General features: G+C 44.1%; 1 protein-coding gene and 1 long non-coding RNA gene across 5 annotated transcripts in view; one reads left to right on the forward strand and one right to left on the reverse strand.

The window, feature by feature from the left end:
• Nucleotides 1–20642, reverse strand: part of STRBP (spermatid perinuclear RNA binding protein) — a 167013-nt gene that overhangs the window by 4663 nt on the left and 141708 nt on the right. For 2 of the 4 annotated variants that reach the window (XM_006158218.3, XM_006158216.3), the window contains exons 16-18: nucleotides 17134–17257; nucleotides 13175–13219; nucleotides 10145–10603 (exon numbers count right to left, since the gene is read on the reverse strand). In XM_006158218.3, coding sequence (XP_006158280.1) covers nucleotides 10527–10603; nucleotides 13175–13219; nucleotides 17134–17257 — 246 coding nt within the window. In that variant the 3' untranslated portion in view covers nucleotides 10145–10526. Of the gene's footprint in view, nucleotides 1–4290; nucleotides 4366–7161; nucleotides 7296–10144; nucleotides 10604–13174; nucleotides 13220–17133; nucleotides 17258–20642 lie in introns of those variants that run through there. The other 2 variants (XR_003551006.1, XR_001371112.2) reach the window with 2 other exon arrangements.
• LOC114009624 (uncharacterized) lies at nucleotides 4360–10086 on the forward strand. The gene is made up of 2 exons (XR_003551007.1): nucleotides 4360–6532; nucleotides 8820–10086. It is a non-coding gene; the product is annotated as an uncharacterized LOC114009624 (long non-coding RNA).

Raw genomic sequence — 20642 nt, forward strand, 5'->3', positions numbered from 1 at the left:
GCGCCCCCCCCCCCCCCCCCCCCCCCCCCCCCCCCCGGTCTTGCCGGTCCCAGTTAGAGGCAGCATCGGTGGCACCGTTCTCTCATCCTCTGGGAGACGGCTCCAGCTGCTGCCCTTCCCTGATGGTGCTGCTGTTCCCTGGCCCAAGGAGAGCTTGGTCTCCGAAGGACCTCCTCCAGGCTGTCATTGGCCATCCAACATCTGGGCCAGCCTGCCGCATTCTTGCACTGCTCTGGCAGTCACTGGGGGCCTGTCACAGTGGCCCTGACTACGCATGCTACCTGCCACTTCACCGCGCTGTCCTCCCCCTCCACGCGGGGGAAGCCTGCCCAGCACCATGCCCATCTCACAGTCTCTGTGGGTTACTCAACAACCCCAAGCCCCTCTCATCCCACCGACCCGCACATCAGGCTCTTCACAGGCTGCCTCCTTGGACAGGATGGGAGACCTGGGGACGGGCCCACCAGCTCCCAGCACTGGGCCAGCAAATGCCAGGAAGTGGCAGACACAGGGAGGGTTTCACCCACTACAAAGATGGCTTCCACCCTCTTCAGTTTCCCCTACAGCCTTTCCCCCACTTCCTGTGCTCTCCATCTTGGTTAGTGGTTTCACCTTCCACCACAGTGTCTACCCTGGAGATCTTGACAGCTTCTCCAGCTGCTCCTTCTTCCCCAACATGAGTCCACTAAAGAGCAGCAGGTGACAGTGACTGTTTGCTTAAGCCCACATGCCCAAGGCAGAAGTGGTCTTGGCAATTCACCAATTACATCAGAGTTCAGTCCAAACTGACCTTCGTGGAAAAATTTCCTCTAGCCCCCCCCCCCCCCGCCAGTCGGCCTCCTGCTTGAACACACCTGGCAACGCCTCACCACCAGCTCTCCCAAGGCAGCACACCCCACCACCATGGTAGACATGCTCAAACTGCCCAGCTGGCTTCCACAGCTGCCTTTCCAGAATCTTCCCAGAACCACACACAAGGAAATATGCTCCCTTAAAATGGCCAATGGACATATCCAGGTCCCCTAGATGCCCCATGCACCATTCTCCATGCCCTGCCCCTCCTATCTCATCAGGAGGTGCTTTCAGCTTCCCTGAGTTCTTGGTGCCAACTTCGGTGGGTGTTCACTGCCTGGAGGATGCCCTCCCAGGGCATGGGGAGCTGAGCGCTGAGCAACTTCCAAGGCTACAGGACAGCAGGAGTCAAGCCAAGCTGAGCCAAGCCGAGAGCCCACGCCAGGGCGTCCCGGCCAGCATGTGGCCATGAGGGCCAGCCCTTGGAAACAGCACAGGTTGAAGGCCTACTCAGGAACACTGGCAGCTGACAACCAACGTGGATGAGGCTGCGCACACAGAGCCACCTCCACAAACCGCGCTGCTGGCTCCCAAGCCCCGAGCAGCTCTCCAGATGGCAGCCACTGAATGTGCATTCAGTGCCAGGCCAGGGACAGTACACAGGGCTGGGCGGGGGAAGTTGCCCGACTGTGTAGCTGGCCAGAAACCAGGCTGCTGGCCGCCTTGCCTGGGAGCACACCACCGATAATAATCACTTCTTCCAAAGGAACAAGAAGAATGTGCCCAGGAAGTCTGGGTTTTCCGGGACAGGGGAAGCGTCAGGAAGAGGGTTGGTCTTGCTTGTTTTGTTTCGAGTCTCAGGGGTATAGCCCAGAAGTTGGGAGGAAAAGTGAGGAGACTGCATCACAGAGCAGACAGTGCTGTACCAGTGACAGGTCACAGGCCAATGGGCTCCTGGCCACCGGCGCTGTCAGCACAGGACTCTGCCCCTAGAACTCAGTGACTGCGGGCCCATCTTTTTATCTCAACCTCCACTTTCTCATCTGCCAAAAGAGAGCGTTTCTGGAGCCCACCCTGGGAAAGGGCTTCTGTTGACGCTACAGAAATGGTATTTCTTCTGCGAGGTTAAAACTCACTAATCATGAGCCACAGTGTCTCGCCACCCACAGCAGGCTGTCCGGGGCACTCCCTGGACTTCCGTTTGCCTGTGTGTAGACGGGGAACAAGTCAGGCTTGGCCGCTCCTCGGAGACTCCCAGGAGGACAGGGACAGGAATGGGAATGGCTTTGCAGATCATGGGGCTCAGCACCCCCCCTCCCTCTCACACACTTCTCAGTACTGGAGAACTCAGACCGCGGGGTTCGAAGGACACCTTTCCTTCCCTGTTGCCCTCCAGGGTCACGGCAGGCTGTTCAGGAGACTGCCAGCTTCAGCGCGTGAGGAGCATTACCCGTGCTCTGGAAGTGCACGTGGACTCCCCTTCCGCGCTCCAGCCTGCACCCACCCACCCGAGCAGATCCACACACACTCATCAGCAAAGGAGCTGCTGAGGTGTTGCCTGGGGGCTCACACGCCGGCTGCCAGGCCCACCAGGAGCCTGCCCTGGGTGACTCAAAGGGAAACTCAGCTGGAAATGTCTGCCCTTCCCCTGCTGTCTGCTCACCACCTCCCCAGGGACACCCAACACTGACACCAAACCTGGGCTACTGCCCGTTCACAGTGTTCCTGCCCCTACCCAGTGACCCAGGCCTCCCCTTCCCTCCTCAGAGTCCGGCTTAAATTTTCTAAGACATCCCATCACCTACCTCTGGCCAGGCAGAGCGCATGCACTTAGGAAACACAAGCTAAATGAAAACGCTCACTCTGGTTTCTTGATAGTAAGACAAAAACACAAACTCTAAATGCAAGAGTTCCTCTGTCTATACAGCCGTGCGCAGTCTGTCAGTCTGTCTTTCCAGATTGCTGGATGATTTTTCTTGCCGTCAATCTAAAAGAAAGTATCTCTTTTTAGGCCAGGATATCCAGCCTGGAACAACCTCTCCTCAGAGGGCCTGTCTCCTTCATCCCCAACCTACAGTCAACATGTGGTATGCATGTGTGGTGTAGCACGTGTGGTGTGCACATGTGGTTTAACACATGTGGTGTGCACGTGGATTGCAGCACGCGTGGTGTGCACGTGGGGTGCAGCATGCATGTAAGAGGCTAGGGCGCTGTGCAGAGCTGGGTGCCATGTCTGGCTCCAGCACTCACTGTGGAGCGGCAATTTTTTCATCTGTGAAACAGGAACAATACCACCTCAGGATGGCCACTGAGCACACATGAGCTACCTACTTTGACATCTCTCCTCCCTCTCTCCCATCCTGCTTCTTCCCACTATTGCTGCCCACAGCGCCGACGACCAAACATGAAGGTTACTAGGAACTTCCTCCATTGGAGCATTCGGCCAACACTGAGCACAGGGTTGGTCCCAGACAAAGGGACCACGGTGGGAGAATCTCAAAGCAGAGGGCGCCTGGGTTCCTCAGCTGTCCCGAGACAATGTCCTGACGGTCACCAGGCTAACCCCACTCCCTACTGCTGGCCCGACAGTGGCAGCAGCCACGACTCTGGAGCACACACCTCCAGCTAGGGGTGCTCTGGCCTGGACAGACGGCAGCACCTTTACCCACCCACCAACAGAGGCAGCACAGTTCATCTGCAGACATGGCAGAGGTCTGCCAGGAGAGACCCAGATGAGCCCCTCCTTAGCAAGAACAAGTAGTTAGGATGTTAACAACTTACGGATCACCTGGATCACCCGTAAAAAAAGACAAAGAAAGAAAGGCCCTCCCTCCAAGGTCAGCTGAATCCATGGAAGACTATACCAAATAACTCCAGCTGGGGAGGAAGTGCTGCTTCTGCCAGGAGGCTTGGTACCCAAGTCTATCTCAAACGTAAGGAAACCCCACACCACAATGCAGATCTGACTTGCCTCCTTTGGCATACTTGCTTCCACGCAGTTTCAATAAACTCAGAGCACTTCAAGTTCAATCTGTTCCCACTTAGCTCACCTTCTACCTATGGCCAGGAGCACATCTGCCCACCTCTCTTCACAGGCTCCTGAGGTCTCTGCAGACACAGGTGAACCAGGAATGACTGCTAAGATGGACACACTTTATGCAGTCCGACAGCAGCGGTCTCACCATCTACCTATTTCTCCTCTTGCTGAAAAACTACTTCCCAACTGTGTGTGGGTGGTGGGTGGATGGATGGATGGATGGATGGGAGGATACATGGACAGAGACCCACATGGACAGCTGGTCCTCAGGTGTGTCTCTGCTGTGGCTCACAGAAGTGAGGTCTCATGTGGTGGGGAGTGCAGACTTCCCTTTCCAAAGTGTCAATGCAAACCGGAAGAGACAAGCTATGCAAACCGGAGGAGACAAGCTGCAGAAATGCTAGCCTAGCCAGGGAAGCATCTGAGTCCTCAGCTTTCAAAGCGGCCACTGGGCTCCTTACCTCCCTGGGGCTTAGAGTAACTTGCTTTCCACCTCCGGACACTGGTGAGCCCTGAAGGTTGGATTCCAGGGGTAGCTGTAATCAGACACCATTGTGTTGTATTAATTATTGTGAATGCACTGAATGGAAACTGGAAATCAGCAGGTAGTGGCCTAAGCTCAGCCCTTGTGAAGTTCTAAAAGGACCTTTGAAGCCTAACTGAGTGTTTATAAACCCTTGGCAGAAAATTGGGTGATAGTCTCACCACCACAGCAGAAACACAAGCCGTTATTGTCTGGCTTAAAGCAGCAGGGACCTCACCACTCCAGCTCTCGCCAGGTCTTTGGTTCATGTTTCTTGTCTAACCGCCAATGCAAGGAGCCCTCTCCCAAAGCCTAGAAGCAGCACAAGCTGTCAGCACTAAGGGACCAACACAGCCCTCCGTGAGCGACCACGTACCTGCTTCTCGACCACGGTTAGCAGAACCTTGGCCCCCTCATAGGCCTTCTTTGCCTGGGCCAACCACAGTAAGAACAGTCAGCACTCACTGAGTACTTCACTCTGCACAGGGCACTGTTCAAAGCACTTTACGTGTATTAATGCATCGAATGGCCGAGCCTCACGGGAATGTGCTGGAGAGAAAGAAAGACTGTGGCCCAGATTCCCACATGGTTTCTGTTCTCTATTTCTAGCTGTGCTGTGAAGCTTACATAACCTAATTTGCATTATGGAACTATTTTTAAAACCTCCAAAGATCAGTGCTTCAGCATCAATGGAAGCTGTTAGCTCCTACCTACAATGTGAACGTGGGAAAGGATATCTATTCTTACAGCTACCTCAACTTTAACTCTTGACTTAAAACAGACTTTCTGGAAGATGTTATTAGGAAAGGAAGGGGCTCCTTCTTATATAAGAAGCACTTAGCTCTGCATTTTGTAAGTTTGTTCCAAAGAGAAACAAATTGGTTTGAAACTCCTCAGCACTGGGTCTTGGCTTTACCTCCCATCTCCCTTCCAGGCCTCCAGGGAGGCAGAGAATGCTAAGATCACTAGACAACATGGCTCAGGAGCACAAGCCAAAATCCCACCGAACTTTCCTCCTCCACTTCAGAGGTCCCCGGCCTGTCCTGACGAGGCACTGGCATAGATGAATGGGGATTACTGGACAGGCTATCTTCAGCTGTAAACTGCTCTTAATGTCCCCGGCTTGTAGGGCTCGGAACTGCTGAACTCTAATTGTGCAGGGAAAGGGGAAGGGTGTTTGTCCTTAGTTCTTTGCCCTAACTTACTACCGAAGATTTTCCTCCACTACAGTTACTAAGGAAATTTAAGAAACAGGAAAATTATCGTGAATCATCAACTGACTATACAGGTAAAATTCTCATCATCTGTCATCAAAAAATGTGGTCAGTATTTAAAGTAACCACTGTGTTCTTCGTTATGCTATAAAAACTGAAATGTCTGTTATTTGTTTCATTCAGTTCCCTCACTGGGACAGATGTCTACAAACATGAACAAGAGTAGGTTCCAGGCTGTCAAAACTACCAAGAAGATACTATAAATGAGCCATTTCCAAGGGACACCCAGTCTAGTGATGTCAGAAGACCCACATTATTAAGTTATAATTAAACTATTAACCAAATTAATATTCTTTTGCCACTGCCAATGCTGTATTTGTCTCCCAAAAGTAAGATATTTATAATAAGCCCAATTCCACCAACACTCAAGACTTAAAATGCTTCCACTTAGAGCCTCTGTTCACTAGTACCCAGGAAAGGACCTACACGTGATAGACACTGAGCTGCTGGAGCAGGACTGGTTGCATCTGGTGCTAGTCAGCAATACTGTGCACAACCTTCATTACAGAAGCCAAAGCCACATTCAATGTACATACAGGCTCTGTATGGGAAAGAATGTTGTTCCAGCAACCTTAAAATTAGTAATAAAAAGAAATTTCTACTTAAAAACAAATGTGAGACATGAAGTTCATTTTCATCTAGATATATATATATATGTTTATCAAATACAGCCTTAGCACAGAACATCTAACAAGTAATGAAATATATTAATGGACGCACTGAACAAAGGAAATCCGGATGAAAATATTTGGCCTAACCCTCACATCCTTTAACTGTACTCCATGACTGCTGAATACGGTGGGAACATAAGAAATCTAGCTACCTAAACTGGAAAAGACAGATGGATTGCCTTCAGTCTATTTGGTCTCTGCAGACTCATGGTTCACCATTCTGAGTCTTGCTAAAGTAGGTTCTGCAAATAGTTTTCTAAACTCAATTCCTTATTTTTCATAGTTACCTTAATATTTTGGTTTTTTATTTTCTATTGCTTTTTGTTTGTTTGTTATGGCTTCTTGCTGTTGTACTGGGGTATACAACACAGATCAGAGATTTTCATTTCTCAGAGAGTCGCTCTCCTTGAGAAACTGGCACTTTGATCCTCGGCTCGTGAAGCAGCTGCCTGCTGGGATCCTGCCAGCACTGCCACTAGCCTTACTGCTTAGGAATTTCCAGTGCTTTGGCCAAAATAGTCCTGTCTTTAAAATCTTCTTAGATGAACTGTTCCTGCCACTGAATTCTTACATTTAAACAGGTACGTGTGTATAATTTTCATACGTGCCATTATCCTAAGTTTCTACACACATTCACAAACTTAGGGAAAGTGAAATCTCTCTCCTGAATAAAAAGCAGTTATACGAATATTAAGACAAATGCTGAAAATAACTATTTTACATTTAGACCATAAAATTTTGTTAAAGGTAATGTGATGACATAAGACCTAAAAGATCAAACACATCATATATGATTGTCATATATGCATGTTGTGTTCATTGATAAATTATTTTTCTCTTTAATCAGAAAAGAAAAGAGCTTACCTTTGTATACTGAGATCACAGCTTACAGTCACTATATCTCAGCCTATTTTATACAAGTGATATGGCTACGGAGGTCCGAGGAGAACGAGAATAAAGTGAGATAAACGTGCTGAAAACTGCTTAAAAGTATTAACCTGAAATACACAGAGGGTCCAACACCAGTTTTAAAAATACATTAAGGAGGTATTCCCAGCTCTTCAATTAACAATGGTGACTGATTCATGATTATCAAACATTCACCCAAATTTTTGAAAAAGAAGAAAAGGCTAAATATCAGCAAACTCAATGGCTGCTCCCCAGGTTAACAATTTGAAAGAAGACTTACAACCGCCTGCAGGAACTGTGCACCCCGACTCCCAGCTCCTCATACCATGCACTCCACCCTAGTCAGCATGAGGTATGTTGGAAATCAACTGGCCCAATTACCTAATGCAAGGGTGCTCCTGCAGCCTGAAGCAGCCCAGGCTGTGAGCCACATCCCAGCCAGGCACGAGCCCCCATGCAGAGGATATGGCTTAAAGGAGCACCCCTATCTCTGAGGAATTGTAACAGCACTAACTGACACAGTCAGGAATAGAACAACTCAATTTATGTGCTAAAAAAGTTTAAAAACTGTCAGAAGATAGCATAGCTCACAAGCTAATTCTAAGTACTGTGTTGGCCTGTAAACTCCCTGACAGGAGGCTACGCTAAGAGGGGTTAAGTACAGATATTGCTAGGTTTCCAAAGGACAAGTCTTAGAACAGACACCGTGGCTTTGAACAGAGTATTGCTCTTCTTTAATATGCTCAGTGATTGCTCTCAAAAAGAAGGTGTCAAGAGTGGTATGTATGAAAGCTGGAAAGCCTCAGGGAGCTCTTAGGACCAAGACATAGCAATTGCCATTTCAAGCCAGACAACCTGATGGTTCTAGAAGTCAGAGAAGAGATCTTGAGGGCCCAAGTGAATAATAAATGGTGCGACGCTCAGAGGCTGGCAATAGGGGCTGTCAATGAAAAAACCACCTACAGTGGAGAAAAGAGCAGAGAAGCAAAACTTCACGTTAATTTCATACAATTTGGTGAAGCCAAGAGCTTCATTTATATTTCTCTGCTCTTTCAGCTGTAAGTGGAATTTTCATTACAAAATGGAGGGGTGGGAAGGGCAAAAGGTGGGGGGGAACACTTAATTCATTACAGAATTTAAACAGTAGAACTTGCATGGTTACCACTTCTAACAGAGGACTGACAGCTCAATTATTTTAAGTAAAGCAGAGAAATGTAAAAGTTTGCGGCAACTGGGCAGGTTTACAACATGGTTAGTAACTTCCAACAAACAACAAAATTAAAAAAAAAAAAAAAAAGACTTGGTAGAAACCATTTGAAATGACTGCCATCATGTTGGAAAACAGCACAGCTCCCTTCTCACTGTCTCAGAGAGGGGCTGACTTCTGAAGCAGAGTCAGCGACTTCAAATAAATTTTCTAAAGAGAAATCTCCAGAGAGATTCCAACTTGGAATCCAAATTTTATGATCAATTTCAAATAACAATACAACTGCAGCTGCCAATTAATAGTATTCCAAAAACAAAGAGGCTGTTGTAAATATTTAATTAATAAAAACTGGACACTACCCCAGCCATGCTTTTTCTTCTCAGTGATGGCTCTGTTTCATCCATAGGTCAGCAAAACGAATCAATGAAACATGAAAACTCCCAGCTGAAATGGGCCCTCTTGTTTATGTCTAGCCACTAATGCACAGGATGAGAATGGCAAGTTACAACTATTTCCAGCAAGTGATGAGGTTTTATTAAAGTATCACCCACCAGTAACAAGGCCAAAGGTCAAGGAGAATAAACAAACCACTGTGTTATATCCATCGAGAAGCAAGAAACACTATTATTTGTTTTATTTTACTCCTTTCACCCTCATTGGTCCCCAAGGAAAGCTGGCACATAAATTTGCCGTATTTTGTGATGGGGATGGTTTCCTTCAAAAGCATAGAATTTAGTGGGGAAGAGGAAAGCTAGCCCATATTAAAATCAGACAATTTTCAAGACAGCAATTTGCACATACTGACAGGACACCTCACTGCTGCCTTGGTGGGGGTGAGTACCTTAATGAAACCATGACCTTCTAGTAACGTCATCAGCTTTCCAAACAAGGTGAGGATGCAAGTGGAGGACTCAGGTCTGCACCCTTTACAGAACAGCACAATGTTACTGACTAATCGGTTTCCACCAGTGTAATCAGGTGTCTTAAAAATAAATGCTGACCCATGGCTGAAACCTGTCACTTGTCACAGCAGCACTCAACAAGAACTGGGACAATCGAAGAGCAAGTTTTTATGGGGACCCTGTTGCTGCTTTCGATTCTGATGTAATTGAAGAGGAAAGGAGACCCTTCAATGAATCCCAGAAAACTTGCTAATCTTCTATCTGTATGAAAAAGCCAGGAAGTGAACACAGGATCTTACAGAGTGAAGAAGGCCACAAGAACAAGAGAGGGTGATTGATCGATTAATTTATTAATTTGTAAAACTTGAAAATTCTGAACTAAAATAATCACATTCCTCCTTCCCGTTCTCTGGGTAGTGCTGTCATTTAATAAGCAATGCTGGGATAACAGACTGCGACCTTTACCACAGGGGGTGCCCTTGCACGACATGAGCACAAGGGCTTACAAAGTAGACTGGCTAGAACTAACCATTGCCTTTGCTTTGTTTTAGCAGTTTGCTTACAAATGAGTGGATTTCTAGGGTCAGTGATTAGTTTTCAATTCTTTATAATTTGATACCAAAACATATCAAAAATAATAAGCTAAAACAATATTCAAACCCATATTTTATTGGCTTTGATTACACACTTCAAATATTTACAAAGTTAAAGTTTAAATGAAAAGTCTCTATTGTATTAAAAAAAGTAACTACAGCCCAAGTTAAAGTGCCCTGGGGCAAATACATCAATCAGCTAAGAGTCCGTGACTGCATCAGGAACCAGGCAGTACTCTGTGTTACAACAAAGCAGTTTATTGTGATCAGTGTTGGAGACTCTATACATCCTTCACAATTTAACTTTACATAATCTGGTACTTCTCTTAAAACTTAAAACTGTGAACTGCTAGACTTTTACTTCCCTAGAACAGAGGGCTGGTATAAGTTATTTTCCAGGAATGAGGTACCATTTCACAGAACTGGTTTCTTTTTGTTTGTTTTCAAGTTTTAGAGAACTAAATTTGCATTTGTTAAAATCAAAAAGTAGGAAAGATGTTTTTTACAAATAATTTTGATCAAGTATGTGTTCAAAGAAAGCAGGATAAAAAGGCTTTTCCTCTAACATTCTGTATTATACGGTATTATTGTTCAATAGGAATTAGCTTCTGTCATTTGCTAAAAGAAGGAGTAGTGGGGAACAGGATATGTTGGGAATTTCATAACGGGTAACAGAACCATTCTCTTGGGTAAACCTACAGAGAAAAGAAACGGAGAGGACTCCAAATAAGTTTAACATGCCAATAAAAATTTCAGGTAAAAAAAAAAGTATCTTACAGTAATTATCATTAACCTTTTCCAGATCAGTCAGTCAACATGTACCATTTTGGAAGAGGCCCACAAATCTCTCAAAGATCTCCTGCTTTGAAAATTCTCTTAACATTTTGATAAATAATATTTTCCACTCAAAATTAAGATGGCTACACCGTAGAAAAAACTGTATTCAAAATGCAATTTCCTTTGAGTAAGCTGCTATGGATTCTAAAGATCAAGAACAAAGCTATTGATTAATGCTCTAAAGTGCCTCAAGAAATCCATATTGGTTCTCAATTTGGCACATCACGTATTACAAAAGAAAAAGGGACTATCCAGATCCAAGCACAGCTTCCTGTGTAGGCCTCAGCTCCGAATGGAGCATGCATGACAGGTCTTTTACCTTCCTAATGGCTACTGCCAATATTGGCCTGGCAAATCTGGAAAGATTAATTACTTTCTTGATTTTGTAATTAACAAGTTCTTGTGGCCTCACAAACTTCTGCATACTTGAGCATGATATGAAATCTGCTCTTTCTATTCTAATATTTAACCTACAGAGAAATCACAAAGCAGCAACAGCAGGTATTCAAGAGCACCAGATGATCAGAGGGAAATTACCCAACATGCAACAGCTTTACAAAGGCCAAAAGACATATATACCTTACAGCCAAAATAAAGCATTGTTTTAGTAGGTCTGCATCACAGTAACATTTAAAAACCAAATCTTTTATGTGAAAAATGGGGGCATCAAATTTCATGAGCTTTGGAAGTCAGTTATATGGCACATGGAAGAGAGGCACCTTCTGCAATAGTGGCTCAGAGGTGAAGGGATCATGTTAGAGGAGGAAAGGGATAGGGAAGAAAAAGAAAAAACTTAAAAAGACCAAGGGGAAACATGAATGTAACTTAAGAGTCTGAATATATAAAAATGTTTTATAAAGGGGGAAAAAAAATCAAGCTCTAGCAAATCTTAAAAAAAAAAAAAAAAAAATTGAAACACTAAATAACTCAGAGACACAGGCTTAAAAACCTGACCCAGGAGGCAGGAAACTGGCACTCTCACAGGACAAGGCACAGTGAGTCTAAGGAGTCAAACGGATTTGGGTCAATTAATTAGAACTAATTCACAGGAAGGGTGAGGCAGTAGGCAATTCAGGAGCCAGCTGAATGGTTAAAAGGCTTGGCCAAACCCAAAGCAGCTAGAGTTTGAATTTAGGAGGAAATCTGGGTGAAAGCATATTCTTGGACTGGTCCCCATTTCCTAATCACCCCACATTGCTCCAGCTCAGAATGTGGGGAAGCCCTGACCACACTAGAGTGTGCCAGAAGAGACATTCAGATAAAAGATGTCACTCTGGGCCCTGCACTTGGCCTTGGAAGAAAAACTTGTTCCAAATGTTTGACTCCTGGACCTTTCCTACCGCTTTCTAGGATATAGATTGTCCATCTTAATGGGCAAGTGGTCAAACTACTCATTTTCTACTTTATTTCTAGGTGTAAAACCAGATGAAGCTTCAGTTAAGCCGTGTCTTAAGGACCCATGATTTCCATCCAAATAAAAACATGGCAAAGCTAATGTGTGAGGAGAAAAAGCACAATGTAAGGTCTGAGGCTCAGGTAGAGGCCAGTGCCACAAGTGGTAACACATGGAAGGCCTTTCCTGTCTGTGCACGCACACTCCGCACGGGGCATGCTGACACACGCCCTTACACACTCTCACACCCACTCTCTCTTCTCTTGATGACAGAAATCATACAGATGGCTGATTCTGTAACATTTAACACCCGAGTTAGGAGAAACGTCTAAAAGCATATCACTGACTCCAAACCTATTGCCTCCATTGCCACATAAACCTCATTCAAAAGCTATCCAAAGGGCCACTGGAATTCACTATACATTTGCTTTTATTTTAGGAGGAGAAAAGACAAATCTATGGTTTTCTAGCATATACGACAGACTTTCTGCAGTGAGCACTTTGGTGACACTGTTGGTGAAAGTCCCAATCACCTCCTCTCAGGACCAGTGACACTGTCACTTCATCCCCAAAGGAAAATCTGCAGAAAAGGACAATGGCAACTAATTTGAAGCGATCATTTCTTCATCTTCTCTCCGATCGTCCATAGTTCACGAGGTTCCAAAACCCAGAAACTTAAGTGCAATTATTTAACTCGGAGGCAGTCAAGCCAGAAAATGGATATGGCCCTTCAGTAGCCTTTGAATGGAGTGTAAGTCGGCTGTAAGAGGAGCTATGTAAAATATTCCATTTCAGTATGGTCAGAAACAGGCAGTAGAACAAGCAGTCCTTGAATCAGGCAAAGCGGAGAGAAGAGCACCTCCAACCAAACCAAGAACCACAAGGTTGTGGCATTTTCAAAGTGAATTTAAGTTGGGTCACTAGAATGAATAGGTCTGAAATCCTCCCACTTAGCTGTAGAAACCCTAAATACAAACTGTGTTTTGGACTGCTGTGACAGAGGGCTAGGAGGAGAGCAGTAAGATGGTGTACATACCATAGGCAGGGGCAGCTGTGCTGTAACCATACGGTGCTCCATAGCCTAGTGCAAAGAAGAAGGAGGCAGGTCAGTCCAGGACCAAGAGCAATCAGCACTGGCCCAATTCACAAGTACCACTTGGCCCAGAACCATGGGCCCTAAGTACTTCCCCAGATGATGGATCAATGGGAACCATTCAAGGCTGGTCCTTGTGTAGTCGACCTGTGTTCACAGTTGCAGAAACGTCTCACCATGGCCTACGAGCCTCTCCCTGACCCAACAGAACATCCCACATCTCTCTTGCTGCACTTCTGCACTGTGCGTGCTGTAATTATCAACTCCTTGTCTGTGTGCCCCACTAGAGCAGTAGGAACCAGATCTTACTCATCTGCATCATCTGAACCTAGCAGAACATTTAGAAATCACTAACTAAATTCAAAGGGTCAAAAAAAATACTTAGAACCACTTGAATTACCAATTTCTCAAAACCAGAAAATAGAACTTTCCAAGCTCCTCCGAAAACAGTGACAGAGCAGACAGAGGCCTGACCTGTCGTTAAAAGAGCGCACAAGGGTCAGGTTGTGAGCCCAGGGGCAAGGTCCATAACTGGCTGGTATCTGAATTCCTGGCCCTGGCCAACATTTCCCACTAAACGCTGACGAACTTAACATTAGCATCTAGTGTTTATGATACAAGTTCACATTATTAAGTAAAAACACTCAGTACATAGCACACAGAAGTTTTTGAGGCAACTGATTCTGGTATTACTTTCTTTTATATCCTTATTTAGACAAGTAACTTCTGAGTCACCACTGTCTCACTGTAAAATGGAAAACCTCCCAAGCTATTATACTTTTTATAGAATGTTGTAGGGGTCAGAAACACTATGCAATAGAAGTTGCCATCTTTTGTCTTTCGGTAAAAATAAATAAATGTAAAACTGGCTAAATCTCTAGAAAAAATGGGTTTCAAATGGAAGAAGGGCATAAAATTACATGCGCCCTTCACACTACCCAAAACAAAAATCAAGAATTCCCACATTACAATCACTTTCTCTAAAACTATGTCTGCTGTTCAGATAGTTTTTCCCCCTTCTCTAGATGATCAACCGCACCCCATCCTTGAGATCAGGATCCAATACCGTCTGTCCTGTGAAGGCTTGCTGCTCACTCCTAGGCCTACTCCCTGCTACTGCTTGCCTCACGCTGCATCATTTACTCAAAGTGACTGTGCCTACCTTACCTGATCCCAAGTGTTCACTGGAACAGACAGTAAGTCTCAGCAATCTTTGAATGCCTAGTTTCTAAATCTCCTGTTTAAGGTTAAGTATGCTGAAGAAATAAAGTGCTTTTAAGGAACTGAGTTTAAACATTCCTGAGGGATGAAAAATTTTTGCTTTTCAACTATATTTAAGCCAGGTAAAACAGAGTAGTACAACTGAGTTTTTATGTTTTTAAATAATTATTTCATTTTATTTATTAATTATTATTATTATTTATTCACCAGATTCAGACAGACACAGAGGGAAACTAAGAAAGTAAGCTGGCAGGTCTGGGGCTTAAACTGTAGTCTACCACGTGGGAGTCCAATACCTGAACCACGATGCCACCTGCTGTCCCATAGAACTCAGTTTTAATGCTCACTAAAGTGTGCATTTCAGGATACAATGCAGGTGAAATAAGCAGTAAGAATAGGATAGAGTAGCAGAGCTCGAATGAGAAAATAATGCTTAAAAAAAAGGTTAGTGCCAGCAGGTGGCATAGTGGTTGTGGCACTGGATTCCTACATGGCTGACCACGGTCTGGATGTCGGACCCAGCAGCTTGAAACTCACACTGGGTGCATATGCGTGCATGCCCAAAATCCCAAGAGGAAAATGGAGAAGCAGGGATTATGGCATGGCCATCCCCTCTGAGGGGTGATTTCTCACTTTCTCTCTGTGTCTATGGCAAGCACATACACCCTATAGCAAAATCTCTTAAAAATCAAATTGTATTATCAAAACTATTCCAAGAAATGGAAGCTATCTGGCTAAGGCTACAGTTTCGAGGGTTTTTCCACAACAGAGATGAAACTACAACTGTTGAGCTGCCACTGATCTGCTCACAGGAGTTCTAGTCTAGACCTGACTTTTTCCTAGCACTGTGTCTGAGCTGTACCTGTTATTTACCAGCTCTGAGGCTCAGCATCATATGCAGTAACTGAGCTGGCAGGAGAAATTCATTAACAAACACAACAGTACCAGTGGCAGGCCCTGCTGCTGCACAGAACAGACTCCACAAATGGCATATTCATATTCTAAATGGACCAAATATGAATCTTTTGTAGGCCAGAAAAAAACTTCATTTTAAAAATAAAAGCTTCACGATATAGGCCTTTTAGAGAGGTCAATGCAGTAACTGAAGAGAGGATCCACACAGAACAGAAAAGGCTGGCACCCAGCACAAAGGACACCTCTCTTGATTTCTGCCAGTGGCCACTGCTGCTACCCACTCTGGCAAGAAGGAAACGGTCCAAATGATAGGATCGTGGAACGGGTCAGATGAAGCCCCAATGAAATAAGTCATCAAAGGTAAGAAAGGTGTGCCTCAGGAACTTGTCCTTTAATGATTAGCAAAAGCTAGTTGCCTTATTCTTTTCCTTCTTCCCACAACACTCGGCTGTCAGTGTTCTTTACTTCATCAAATGACACAATATTCCCATTCAACTCCTCTAGCTAAGAATCGTAGGAGATATCCCTGAGACCTCACTCTCATTCATTCACTATATTTAGTCTATGGTCTTGCTTCCTAAATATTCCTTCGGTCTATTCACTTCTTGCCTCTTATCCACTTCCCTACATCTCCCAGTGCTACTTGTACCTGGTGACCACTTGTACATGCCCCCGGCTAGGCCTACAATCTACACTTTACACTACAGAAAGAGTCTGATCTTGTCACTGCTCTCTTTAGAACCCTTCATTACTTCCCACAAAGATTAAAATCTGAACTAAAGCCTCCCAGACTGGGACTGACCCATCAGTGTTAACTCTCATTACTCCCAAGTCTCTCCCTCACCACCCAATGCTCTTCACACTCCAGAACATTCTGACCTTAAAAAGAATTATTTAATTTTTTAATTTATTATTATTTTTAAAAATCTGACCAGAGAGAGAGAAAGTAAGAAAGCAAGCCACCAGGTTTGAGACTCAAACTGCAGTCGGACATGTGGGAGTCCAATGCCTTAACCACCACGCCACTCACCAGTCCCCTTCTACTTCTTTAAATGAGCCCACTTCCCTACCACCAGCACACAGGGTCTCTGCATATGTAATTCCTTCTGTGTGTGATATTCTTTCATCTGAGTTAACATCTACTCTTTCTTCAAAGCTTGGGTCAAGTATCACTTCTTCAGGGAATCCTTCAGGGACACACTAGCCCAGATCGGGTTACTGTTACACACTCTTATAGACCTGCTTCCTTCTTCTTTGTACCCATCTCAGCTTACAACTGCTTATATAAGGCAAATACATCTGTGGGTAATGCACCTACTGGGATTGACTTCTACAAGTGTAATTCCAAAGCCGCATCATTCATACAACTTCCCAAATGGCCTACCCCAAATCTTTTTTCGACTCCACTGTTTGTTTTACCCTGGACTACTTGCCTTGTCTCCCGGCACAAAGGAAAACTCAGTTTCCTTACCTGGAAAATCATTTCTATCTAAAGAAACACTGTCTAAATTAAAACAATTCAATAAAAATACCTATACTAAAAGCCCAAGAAAAAAAAAAAAAAAAAAAAAAAAAAAAAAAAAAAAAAAAAAAAAAGTGGTATACAATAAGGTCTGGATAAATAAGTTCCCTTTTTTCTTTTTTTTACTTTCTTTGGCCTTGGCTTGTTCCAAACACAAAGTTTATAATCTGGAAAATTAAGAAATGCTATTCTTCAAATGCTGGCCCAGAAACAGGGGCCTTCTCTCCTGCAGGTTGTACTATACCTGGAGCTATGTAGCCAGGAGCAGCTGTAGCCCCAACAAAAGCTCCCCTGGTTAGAGTTCCTCTTCCTCTGCCCCGAACAGCTTGGACTGCTGCGGACACAGCCGTATTCACAACACCCTTAGCCTGTTAAAAATAATACATTTTCATTATTACAAGAAGACACCCACCCTTTCATCTCTTTAATGCACAACCACGAGGAGAAACCATGAGCCTGTAGGTGAGACAATGAGTCATCTGTGACCTCGAACCTTCAATTTATCATCTGTGAAATGAAAAATGACACCTACCGTACAGAGCTGTTTTGAAGAAAATGCTGGGCACACAAAATATGTCAGAAACTGCTTTCTATTTGACAGTTATTCACAGAGTTTGTTTCCGACACACAAATTTCACTAGTCAAGTTACATACACAATCATTCTAGGCCTGACTAAATTAATTATAGATACTTATGTTTGAAGTTCACTGAATTCTCCAACCAGGGACAGAAAATACTCTGGCAACAAACTATCTAGAATAAGCAAAGACTAAGACAAAAGGACCAAAGATCAGGATGCCAGTTCCTGCTCAAAGTAACTGTGACATCAGGAAGGTCATGTGATTTCTTCGAGCAAGTTTCTTTTCTTTTTTTTTTTTTGAGAGGTTTTTTCGTATAAGGTGCATGTGCTTGCCAGACAGAGAGAGAGAGAGAGAGACAGAAAACGAGAAATCACACCCCAGGGGAGATGGCCACGCCACAATCCCTTCTCTTCCATCCTCTTCTCGGGATCTTGGGCACGCACGCACACGTGCCCAGCGGGAGTTTAAGCCACCAGGTCTGGGATGCGAACCATGATAGACTACGTGGGAGTCCAGTGACATAGCCACTACGCTAACTGCTGGTCCCCAAGCATGTTTCTTCTACTGTATGTGTGTGTATGTCTGTATGAATCATTAATAAGTATTTCTGTTCTCTAACGATTCATCTATTCCAAGTAGTTCATGTTGATGAAACTGTAGCTGGCCCTCTGTATGTACAGGTTATACTGACATGTACTATGCTGAAGTGAGGCCTGTACTGAACATAGATTTTTTCTCATGTCAATATCTCCTAAAGAATACAACCTAACTAGGAACTTGACAAAGTTACATACTCTGTCTCTAACTGTAAAGTGGATAATGACACCCACTTTGCTTTCCTTAGGTTAAAGCAGAAAGAGCAACTATGCAGTGGTATATAAAGCACTCTGACAACTAGAGCAGGCGTATCACGGAGTAAACAGCACATGTAACTGCTAAGACATCCCTTTCCCTAGTCAGAATCTCGAGAAAGACAAAAGGGATCTAGTTTTAAATATCGTACTTAGTTTTTGATGTAAACATACATCAAGAGCTGGCCCGTGGCATGGTGGTTAAAGCAACTAGCTCCTATAAGGCCAACTGCACGGTTTGTATACCAGACTCAGTCTCTTGAGAAACACACCAGACCCTTGTGGGTGCATGCCCCAGAATCCCAAAAGGAGAGATAGAGAAACGACTACATATGACCATCCCCCATGAGGGGTGCTTTCTCACTTTCTCTTTTTATCTCTCCACCAAGCACATGCTCCCCCTAGCAAATTAAAGACACAAAACAAAACAAAAAGAAAAAAGCAACAAAAACTCAAGCTACAAACTACTTAGTTCTCTTATTTTTTTTAATTATTATTTTAACTTTTATTTTTTAATTTGACCAGAGAGAGAAAGAGAAAGCAAACCACCAGGCCTAGGACTTGAACTGCAGTCAGCTATGTGGGAGTCCATGCCACCTGCCCGCCCCTTAGTTCTCTTCTATGACCGAGATGCAAGGGAAGTGGTGTAAAGCCCTCGAGTGCACTATATGATAAAGTCAACAGGGTCTCGAGCTGAGAGAGTCTGAGTATACACACATGTATATATCTCACATTGAAAAATTATCAGCCTTGGGACCAGCAGTTAGTGTAATAGCTATATTGCTGAACTCCCATGTAGTCAACAGTGGTTCAAGTCCCCGACCGGGTGGCTTAAACTCCCGCTGGGCGCGTGTGCGTGCGTGCCCATACCCCCTGGGGTGTGATTTCTCGCTTTCTCTCTCTCTGTCTGGCGAGCACACACCCTATAGCAAAAACCTCTCCATTAAATAAAAAAAAAAAAAAAAAGAAAAAAGAAAATTTATCAGCTTTTCTTCCTCCCAGGAGAGCCTCTACCTACAGAAAAACTGGGCAGAAGACAGTTTCAAGGTCAAATATATCACACACAGAGACAGCCATTTTTCTCTGTGCCAGAAATAAACCTACCCACACATCCAAAATAGACTGCTTCTTGGCTGTCAAGCACATTGAACACAAGAGTTTTGGAGCTTCTGGTATGGAAAATTTCTTAAAAAAAAAATGAGTGAACTTTAAGTAGACATTTTTTTTAAACACAGTTTAGTCACAAGTAATCAGGAAGCAACAATCTGGCAACCACAAAGTGATTCCACACAAACCCAGGTGATGGTCTACTAGAAACGAACTCAACTGGCTAACTGATATCTGTGCACAGGCTTTTCAGCCACTGCAATTAACTGACCAAAGATAATATGTAAACCATGGGGAAAACACATCAAGATAGGTAACCGATGACTTTCTACTAATTTAGAACATACTCTGTCCCACATTTACTGAGATTTTAGGAAAAAAAACTTATTTAAAAGCTTTACTTTTGTTTCAAAAAAAGTGCATTTTTCTTTGTTTCATTTCCAAATCCAGAATTTTATTTTCAATTTTGAGGGTACATGCACTTACCAGAATCTGCACTCACCAGAGAGACGGAAAGACAAAGGGAGAAAGCTCCCCCCTCCCATAGCACATAGTCACACCACAATCTCTTCTCCACTTCTCCCTCTTTTAGGGATTTTTCGGGGTGAATGCACACACACCTGGCATGTTTTTCAAGTCACTCACTCCAGGACTCAAACTATACAGTTGGCCATGTGAGATCCAGCTACCTTAACCATACCACCCTCTGGCCTGAATCCTAGAATCTAAGCACTGTTTATACAGTAATCAGAAATTTAAATGAATACAAAACAAATTCCAAGACTAATTTGCTATGCAACAGCAGAATGCGCATTGTCTCTGGAAGGAGAAGAACCTGGATTTGAAGAGAATTTCTACTATCAATTACCAACATTACTATTGGCAAGGACTTTAATTTCCTTAGGTGTCCTTTCCTCATGCGTAAATGACATCAATTCTACCCTCCTACTATGGACATAGCGTATGTAAAAAATCTAAATGTAACATTCAACACAAAATCTTAAAATCCAAGTTCCATTAGTCAAAGCATTTTTAATTTGCTTCTATCATAATGTATTTACATTTTTAAAAATTTGCCAGAGCAGACCAGAAGGTGGCATGGTGGTTAAGGTGCTGGACTTCCACATGACCAACTGCAGTTCAAGTCCCAGACCTCATGGCTTGCTCCCCCAGCCATTCCCTACCCCTTTTGGTGAGTGCATCTGCCCAATAG

Source organism: Tupaia chinensis, unplaced genomic scaffold, assembly GCF_000334495.1.
Source record: "Tupaia chinensis unplaced genomic scaffold, TupChi_1.0 Scaffold000575_1, whole genome shotgun sequence".
Classification (NCBI taxonomy): domain Eukaryota; kingdom Metazoa; phylum Chordata; class Mammalia; order Scandentia; family Tupaiidae; genus Tupaia; species Tupaia belangeri.